Source organism: Heterodontus francisci, chromosome 34, assembly GCF_036365525.1.
Source record: "Heterodontus francisci isolate sHetFra1 chromosome 34, sHetFra1.hap1, whole genome shotgun sequence".
NCBI classification, from domain to species: domain Eukaryota; kingdom Metazoa; phylum Chordata; class Chondrichthyes; order Heterodontiformes; family Heterodontidae; genus Heterodontus; species Heterodontus francisci.
The window spans coordinates 21,361,114-21,371,231 of NC_090404.1; the positions used below are offsets into that span (position 1 = coordinate 21,361,114).

General features: G+C 45.4%; 1 protein-coding gene across 1 annotated transcript in view; it reads left to right on the forward strand.

Moving 5' to 3' along the window:
- Positions 1–7,334, forward strand: part of LOC137348709 (zinc finger protein 721-like) — a 48,341-nt gene extending 41,007 nt beyond the window's left edge. The window contains exon 11 of the mRNA XM_068013965.1: positions 257–7,334. Coding sequence (XP_067870066.1) covers positions 257–1,783 — 1,527 coding nt within the window. The 3' untranslated portion in view covers positions 1,784–7,334. The remainder of the gene's footprint in view (positions 1–256) is intronic.
- Positions 7,335–10,118: the final 2,784 nt, after the last annotated feature.

Sequence of the window (10,118 nt, forward strand, 5' to 3'; positions counted from 1 at the left end):
CCCCTCCCACCTCACCCTCTCTCTCTCCAGAATGGGTGGCAGGTTCCCTTCCATGAAGGACATGAGTGAACCAGTTGGGGTTGTAAGTCAATCCTGCAGTTTTCACGGTCACTTTTTCCCCATGTCGGCCCCATAAATTACCAGATTCATTCAGCTTCATTTCACAACCTGCCTTTGTGTTTTTGTGGGTTCTCACACACTTTTTTTCTGTTTTAAATCAATTTCACAGGGTTTAGGGGAGAATTTGCAGCCGTGAAATGCAAAGCAAACATTTGATCGGGACCTGAAGGAGTCACCTAATTTATCGCAACCCGAATATCATCAGAGATTGAACATGGAAGGAAAAAGCAGCGATCACAGTGGGGAGAAACCGTACACGTGTTCCGTGTGTGGACGAGGTTTCAGTCGATCATCTGGCCTGTCGAACCACAAGTGTAGTCACACTGGGAAGACACGACGTAAATATGGGAAGGGATTGAATGATCCATTTGAGCTGGAAACTCATCCACACAGTCACACCCTGGAGAAGCCATTCACCTGCTCCGAGTGTGGGAAGGAATTCACTCAATCATCCGACCTACTGAAACATCAGCGAGTTCACACTGGGGAGAGACCTTTTAAATGTCAAGACTGTGGGAATTGCTATAAATGTTCGGCTGAACTGATGATTCATCAACGTGTTCACACTGACGAGAGACCATTCAGGTGTTCTCACTGTGGGACTGGGTTCAGACAATTAGGCAACCTCACTGTACATCAGCGCACGCACACTGGGGAGAGGCCATTCGCCTGCTCTGAATGTGGGAAGGGATTCACTCATTCATCTGCCCTGCTGACACATAAGCGAGTTCACACCGGGGAGAGGCCATTCATCTGCTCAGTGTGTGGGAAAGGATTCACTACTTCATCCCATCGTCTGAGACACCAGCGAGTTCACAATGGGGAGAGGCCATTCACCTGCTCCGTATGTGGGAAGGGATTCACTACTTCATCCCAACTTCTGACACACCAGCAAGTTCACACTGACGAGAGACCTTTTAAATGTCGAGACTGTGGAAATGGCTATAAATGTTCTGCTGATCTGATGTCACATCGACGTGTTCACACTCCTGATTGTCCATACGGGTGCTCTCATTGCGGGACTAGGTTCAGGCGATCATCTGAACTCATTGTACACCAGCGCATTCACACTGGGGAGAGGCCGTTCACCTGCTCTGAGTGTGGGAAGGGATTCACTCATTCATCTGCCCTGCTGACACACCAGCGAGGTCACACTGGGGAGAGGCCATTCACCTGCTCCGAGTGTGGGAAGGGATTCACTCAGTCGTCTGACCTGCTGCGACACCAGCGCATTCACACTGGGGAAAGGCCATTCAACTGTTCAGAGTGTGGGAAGGGATTCACTCAGTCATCCAACCTGCTGACACACCAGCGGGTTCACACTGGGGAGAGGCTATTCACTTGCTCAGAATATGGGAAGGGATTCACTCAGTCATCCCACTTGCTGAAACACCAGCGAGTTCACAGCAGGGAGAGGCCATTCACCTGCTCCGAGTGTGGGAAGGGATTCACTACTCCATCTCACCTGCTGACACACCAGCGAGTTCACACTGGGGAAAGGCCGTTCACCTGCTCAGAGTGTGGGATGGATTTCACTCAGTCATCTGCCCTGTTGAGACACCAGCGAGTTCACACTGGGGAGAGGCCGTTCAATTGCACAGAGTGTGGGAAGAGATTCACTCGGTCATCCAACCTGCTGAGACACCAGCGAGTTCACAAGTGACTCAGGGATGAGAAATGTTCGCTACATAACAGATTTCTGACATTAGGGTTTCGGAAATCCACCATTGGCTTCTCCCTTTCCGACCTTCACCAAGAGACTGGCTTCAAAAGAAATTGTACCTGTCAGTTCTGATTTTTTTTAAAGCCGGCCAATCACGAAGATACCCAGAGGTCCTTTTACCTGTTTTTAAGTCGTCTTTATTTTTTATAATCTTCTACCTCAGTGGAAATGAACTTCAACCAGGAAAGCAAGTGGGTGGAACTGCATACTGCTTCACAACCTCAGTGTGTCAGTCTTCTGTAAATGGCCAAAAAGGAGGTGTGTGTAAACACAGACCAATTCCCAATGTTTGTTTTTGCCTTCATGGGATATCTTAGCAGAGACCACCCGAGAACTGACACAGCTCATTTGACCTGGCTTAAAATTAATGGTTCAGGATCAGTAGCTGGCAAGTCGCTGGTCTGCAGCAAAAACATTGGTCTGTCAATAGGAATTTGAAACTTGCTTCCATTTACACAGCAGTGTGTGTCTGAAGTAATTTCTGAAAACTCTGCACAAACTGGTTACTGTATGTGAATATCCTGCAGTGAGCATGAACTGTATAAACTGAATATATCCTGTACTTTGCAGCAACTGAAGTGATCTGGAATTTCCACTTATCAGTTTGCTCAGGTGTATGGCTGAATTCCATTCATTGTTCATCTCCACTTTCACTGTCTACTGCCCCAGTCACACTGTAAACCTTGAGTCAGTGTGAAGCTGTCTTTTGCACCATAGTGATGCAAGACAAGGAGTATAACTCTGGCCATCTTTCTTCAATGTGTGGTTTGACATTGCTTAAGATTATCTGGAAAAGGCTGTCCTGCACCACAAGTGCTGTACATTGGCTACAGTGCAACTATCCTGTGAGCTCTCTGCACTCACTATAAATGGTCACTGGGTTTCTGAGGCTGATGGCACAATACTCTGTACATGTATGAATATGTATATACAGAGTGCTGCCTTTCTCCAAACCAACACAATAGTTATGATTTTCAGCTCACCTTGCTGTTAAATGCAGCTGCCACTGCACCAATTGATGCAGTAGAACAGGAGCCAGAAGTGTTTATCACTGTTGGGATATACAGCTGTCCATTGGACCTGCTGCATTGTCACAGGGCCATTACCAAACTTTTGAGCCTGATTTGGGGATGATGAAACAGAACCTCAAACTTTTTACTGTAGAGTAAAGCATGACTAGGGTATAAAATTAAAGCCCGACCCGACCACAGCCAACCCAAACCCGACCCAGGCCCGAGTCTTTCAATTTTTTTTCATACCTGACCCGACCTGAAAATATCAAACATGTTATTAATACAGAAAAAAAAAATTGCATCAAAACATAGGTTAAAAAGAAAACAATACAAAACAAAATCCGACCACAGTCAACCCGAAACCGACTTGACCCGAGCCTGAATGCTAAACACAGAATCTCGACCCGAACCCGACAGATTTGGTCGGGTTCGGGTCGTGTAGCCAGGCTTTACTGGAGAAGTCGTCATCGTCTGTCCCTCGAATCGAAGATCACCTTTACTCAGGTCATCAGTTTCTGCCATGGGTCTTCAGGTCACTGAACAGGCCGATTCTCGAGCCGCAGATCTTTGGCCACATGGGGCAGGACGTCCCACCAGGTAGTGGGACCCGAAGTGCAGGATTTGCTTCCTAGAGGTTCAACACTAGTCTCATTACTTTTTCACTGTCACTGGCAGGATCTGGTACAATTTTTACATTGCATAATATTTGGATCCTTTGAAGAGGAAAAGACACATTTTTAATTACTTTTCATTAAGATTACAGAGGCACCACATTTGCTCAAGTTAATAAGGTTATTTTCCTCTTTTGTACTTGGAGGTAAATAATAGTCCAAAAGAAAATTGGTTCGGGAGTATCACATGCTCCTAACAGCAAGTGTGTGATATTCCTGTCCATTTAAGTTAATGGACAGCAAATTGGACAGGCTGCATAACTGGCAGACAATTCTCCCTACCTGGTTTTGCTTTTTGCTTCGTTCAGGTGTTAAGGAATGCAAACTCCAGGAGCTGATGGGGATTAATGCCCCTCCAGATCCTGTTTCCCTTTCACTTCCCTCTGACCCCACCCCTTCTGATCTGACCCCTTGCCGTGTATTCACTATACCCTCTGACCTTCCCCTCTCTAACGCTGAATGTTCTGTACTCAGCAAAGGACTTAATTTTACCCCCTTACGCCCCCACCTTAATGAATTTCTCGCTTGGCATGATGATGAGCTCTTCTTCTGTTGCCTTCACCTCCGGGCTCACTTCTTTGACCAGGAGTCCTCCCCCTGACCCGCAGACCCATTCACCCACATCCAGCATTCTCCCTCTACCTGGACCCCTCCCCATGGCCTCTTACCCGCTCTTGATCTTTTCATTGAAAACTGTTGGCGACACCCCGGCCATCTCAATTTCTCTGCCCCCCTCACTCACTGTAACCTGTCCCCCCTGAACTTGCCGCACTTTGTTCTCTCAGTTCTAACCCCGACATTGTCATCAAACCTGCAGACAAGGGTGGTGCTGTTGTTGTATGGTGTACCGACCTCTACCTGGCAGAGGCTCAGCGCCAACTCTCAGACACTTCTTCCTACTTCCCCATTGACCATGATCCCACCACCGAACATCAAGCTACTGTCCACAGGACTGTCACTGACCTCATCTCCTCTGGAGATCTTCCTTCTACAGCTTCCAACCTCATAGTCCTGCAACCCCGGACAGCCCGCTTCTACCTCCTTCCCAAAATCCACAAACAGGACTGTCCCGGCAGACCCATTGTTTCAGCCTGTTCCTGCCCCACTGAACTTATTTCTTTCTGTCTTGACTCCATCTTTTCTCCCCTTGTCCAGTCTCTTGCCACCTACATCAGTGACTCTTCTGATGCCCTACATCATTTTGACAATTTCCAGTTTCCTGGACCCAACCACCTCCTCTTCACTATGGACATCCAATCTCTCGACACCTCCATTCTCCGCCAGGATGGTTTGAGGGCTCTCCTCTTCTTCCTTGAACAGAGGCCCAACCGTCTCCATCCACCACCACCCTCCTCCACTTGGCTGAACTTGTTCTCACATTGAACAACTTCTCCTTCAACTCCACTCACTTCCTTCAAGTAAAAGGTGTTGCTATGGGTACCCACATGGGTCCTAGTTATGCCTGTGTTTTTGTTGGATATGTTGAACATTCCTTGTTCCAATCCTACTCAGGCCCCCTCCCCCACCTCTTTTTCCAGCACATTGATGACTGTATCGGTGCCATTTCCTGCTCCCGTCTGGAACTGGAAAACTATCAACTTTGCTTCTAATTTCCACCCTTCTCTCACTTTTATATGGTCCATCTCCGACACTTCCCTTCCCTTTCCCGACTTTTCTGTCTCCATCTCTGGGGATAGACTGTCTAGTAATATTCATTATAAGTCCACCGACTCCCACAGCCACCTCAACTACATTTCTTCACACCCTGCCTCCTGTAAGGACTCTATTCCATTCTCCCAGTTTCTCCATCTCCGACGCATCTGCTCTGATGATGCTACCTTCCATGACGGTGCTTCTGTTATGTCTTCCTTTTTCCTCAATCGAGGATTCCCCCCCCACTATGGCAGACAGGGCCGTCAACCGCGTCTGGCCCATTTCCTGCACCTTTACCCTTGCCCTTCCCCTCCCTCCTAGAACCGCGACAGGGTTCCCCTTGTCTTCACTTTCCACCCCATCAGCCTCCACATCCAAAGGACCATCCACCGTCATTTCCGCCACCTCCAGCGTGATGCCACTACCAAACACATCTTCCCCTCCCTTCCCCTGTCAGCATTCTGAAGGGATTGTTCCTTCTGCGACACCCTGGTCCACTCCTCCAATACCCCCACCACCTCGTCCCCTTCCCACGGCACCTTCCCCTGCAATCGCAGGACGTGTAACACCTGCCCATTTACCTCTTCTCTCCTCACTATCCAAGACCCCAAATGCTCCTTTCAGGTGAAGCAGCGATTTACTTGTCCTTCTTTCAAATACTGTATTCGCTGCTCACAATGTGGTCTCCTCTACACTGGGGAGACCAAACGGAGATTGGGTGACCGCTTTGCAGAACACCTCTGCTCAGTCCAAAAGCAGGACCCAGAGCTTCCTGTTGCTGGCCATTTCAACACTCCCCCCTGCTCTCATGCTCACATCTCTGTCCTGGGCAGTGTTCCAGTGAACATCAACGCAAACTCGAGGAACAGCATCTCATTTACCGATTAGGCACACAACAGCCTGCCAGACTGAACATTGAGTTCAATCATTTCAGAGCATGACGGGGCCCCCCATTTTAATTTTAATTTTTAGTTATTTTTCTTTTTCTTTTTTATGTGTTTATTTTATTTTAGTTTGTTTCTACTGTTTTTTTCATGTTTATGCTTGGGGCCAGGTGGCTCAGTTTTCTGTCCATTCACACCCTCTGTACTAACGCTTTGTCTTTCAGCACACCATTAACATACCATTTGCCTTTGTTCCATGACGTTCTAGTCAGTTATTCCCTGTGACCTTGGCCTATCAACACCTCTTTTGTTATCTCTTGCCCCACCCCCGCTTTACCTGCTTAAAACCTTTTACATTTCTAATATCTGCCAGTTCTAATGAAGGGTCACTGACCTGAAGCCTTAACTCTGCTTCTCTCTCCGCAGATGCTGCCAGACCTGCTAAGTATTTCCAGCATTTCTTGCTTGTGTTTCAGATTTCCAGCATTTGCAGTATTTAGCTTTTATTATACAATCCTCCCGACCTGGTTTTGCTTTCTGCTTCGTTCAGGTGATTATGTCATAGCACAAAATAAGAGCACTTATGTTCAAGTTTCTGGATTGTCAATGTCTGTGAAATGTTTACTTTTTATGAATTTATATACCTACTGATTTGTGCACATCACTTACCAAAGTATCAGAATGTGCCATCTGGTATGTTTATATATATTGCTCTCTATTAAAGTTGACACATCTTCACAGAACACCTTTTACATGAGCAAGCTATAAATGGGCAGAAGCAGGACATTGAGAACATGAAGCTCCATAAAACCAATTATCAGCTGTCAGGTAAGTCTCATGAAATAAAAACAAGAAATGCTGGAAATACTCAGCACGTCCAGCAGCATCTGTGGAGAGAGAAGCAGAGTTAACATTTCAGGTCAGTGACCCTCTTGTGAAATTGTATTCTGAGTATAGCGCAATTTTATTCATTACATGCGCAAAGTTGTTCAAAATTGTCATTCCTCGACTAGTTTGCTTCAATAACAGTGCTATAATTACATGATTCCTTGTCAAAAAAAGAATAGATTTTCTTGTCTTCAGCCACTAATTTTCAGACCTTTTGGTCTTTGGCCACTCTCACCCCTGCATTTGTTACTTGTTTCTGTGAAATACTCTCCCTATTTGTGCTCAACTGCTGGGTAACTCTGATTACATTTCTATGTGTTTATACATGTCTATAAAGTGTCTGTGTGCCCAGATTTAACTAAGTTGTGATTTGTAACCAATAAATGATGTCTCGGGCATGACTTGTAGTCTGGTATCTTGGTGATTTGTCAAGAAAGATTTAATTCACTCACTCAGCAGCTTGAGAGGAACCAGACTGAGGTTAATGAGCATAAGAAATAGGAGCTGGAGGAGGCCATTTGGCCCTTCAAGCCTGTTCTGCCATTCACCAAGATCATGGCTGATCTTCTACCTCAACTCCACCTTCCCGCACTATCCCCATATCCTTTAATTCACTCAGTACCCAAAACTCTTATCAATCTCTGTCTTAAATATACTCAACAACTGAGCATCCACAGCTCCCTGGGGTAGACAATTCCAAAGATTCACAACCCTTTCAGTGAAGAAATTTCTCCTCATTTCAGTCCTAAATGGCCAACCCCTTATCCTGAGACTGTGACCCGGTGTTCTAGATTCCCCAGACAGGGGAAACATTTTCTCAGCATCTACCCTGACAAGTCCTTAAGAATTTATGTTTCAGTGAGATCACGTTTCATTCTTCTAAACTGCATGGAATATAGGCCTAGTCTACTCAATCTCTCCTCATAGGAGGAGATGGATTATAGTGGGGGGGTGCTGTAGCAGAGTGGTTATGTTACTGAACTAGTAATCCAGAGGCCTGGACTAATGATGTAGAGACACTAATTCAAATCCCACCACTGCAGTTTAGGGATTTAAACTCAATCAATTAAACAAATCTAGGATTTAAAAAAAGCTAGTATCAGTAATGGTGACCAAGAAACTACCAGATTATCCTAAAAACCTACCTGGTTCACTAATTTCCTTTAGGGAAAGAAATCTGCCGTCCTTACCCTATCTGGTCTCCGTGGCTCCAGATCCACACACATGTGGTTGACTCTTAACTGCCCTATGAAATGGCCTAGCAAGCCACTCAGTTATATTCAAGGAGGCGGCTCACCACCACCTTTTGAAGGGCAATTAGGGACGGGCAATAACTGCTGGCCTTTTCAGCAACACCCACATACTGTGAATAAGTAGAACAATTGCCTCATCCCAGGACCCAGACTAGTGAACCTTTGTTGCATTTCCTCCAGGGCAAGTATATCCCTCCTTAGGTAATAAGACCAAAACTGCACATAGTACTCCAGGTGGGGCCTCACCAATGTCTTGTATAATTGTAGTAAGACTTCTTTACTCTTGTACTCCAATACAGAAAGTAGGAATAAACAGGTCATTCTTGCATTGGCAGGCTGTGACTAGTGGGGTACCACAAGAATCAATACTTGGGCCCCAGCTGTTCACAATATATATCTATGATTTGGATGTGGGAATCAAATGTAATATTTCCAAGTTTGCAGATGACACAAAACTAGGTGGGAATGTGTGCTGTGAGGGAGATGCAAGATTTCTGAAAATATTCAGGGTTTCTTCAAAAATGCAGGGTGGCGCAGTGGTTAGCACCACAGCCTCACAGCTCAAGCGACCTGGGTTCACTTCTGGGTATTGCCTGTGTGGAGTTTGCAAGTTCTCCCTGTGTCTGCGTGGGTTTCCTCCGGGTGCTCCGGTTTCCTCCCATATGTCAAAGACTTGCAGGTTGATAGGTAAATTAGCCATTAGCAATAGCCCCGAGTATAGGTAGGGAAATATAGGGACAGGTGGGGATGTGGTAGCAATGTGGAAATAGTGTAGGATTAGTATCAAATGGGTGGTTGATGGTTGGCACAAACTCGGTGGGCCTGTTTCAGTGCTGTATCTCTAAAAACTAAAACAACAGTACCTTTTCATACAATCTTTTGCTTTTCACTAACAAGGATCCTTCATAGAGAGGTAACAGTAATCTGTTTTTTCTTCTGATCTCCTGGCAGGTCCATATGCAGATTCCAACTGCCTACTTTTAGTCCAAAATCTAGTATCTTTTAACAGTTCAAAGTGAAACTAAAATTTTTATGAGCAAGTCCCATGGCAATCATAAATTCTCTCTTGTCAGAACAAAGGGTAGCTCTTAGGTCAAACCCCCCTCTGGTTTCCTTGAAATCACCAGGTTTCCAGTATTTGTTTACTGGTTAAAACCAGGAACCTCTTGTTGACCTTGCTGTTTTTTTAAGCATCCAAAAAGTTCAGCTGTCTCCAGATGTTTCAATGTCCATTAAATCTTTTTTTTAGCTTTTTAAAAAAAATATAGATTCCCGAGGGTTAACACAAAAAATGGAAATTCCAAGACACTCCTATGTTCCTATGTAAACCCAAGAGCCCAGGGCACGCTGGGTAATGGAGACCACCATTAAACCTTCACAGGGCAGGCAGGTGGTGAGAGAACAAATACCAGGGAACAACCTACATTGATCAGCCATATTTCTATTACTTTGACTTACTTTTCAGTTCACCAAACACTGAGTTCTGAATAAAATAATTTCAACTGCTATGCTTTCATTAGTTTAGAATTCTGTTCATTCGCCAAACATCTGGGACAGGGGCAAAGCTACATTGATCAGTCAATCCCCCATTACCTGTCCATTTTACCTCATTGACTAAACACATTGGATCAGTTAAAACTACTTTGAGTGGCTAATCCTCTATTGCCTGTACACTTTACCCCATTAACCAAGCACCTTGGTCTGGTTAAAGATTCTTTGATTGCTTAATCCTCTATTACACGTACGTTCTATTCCATTGACCACACACCTGGGGAAGCGCAAAGATACATTAAACAGCTGTCCTCTACTACCTGAACATTCACATACATGTTTGGAGTGCAAGTGTGTGAAACCGCGAACTGTGGTTAATAAGGTTGGTGAGCTTTCGGCACAACTAGCCATGTGGGAATATG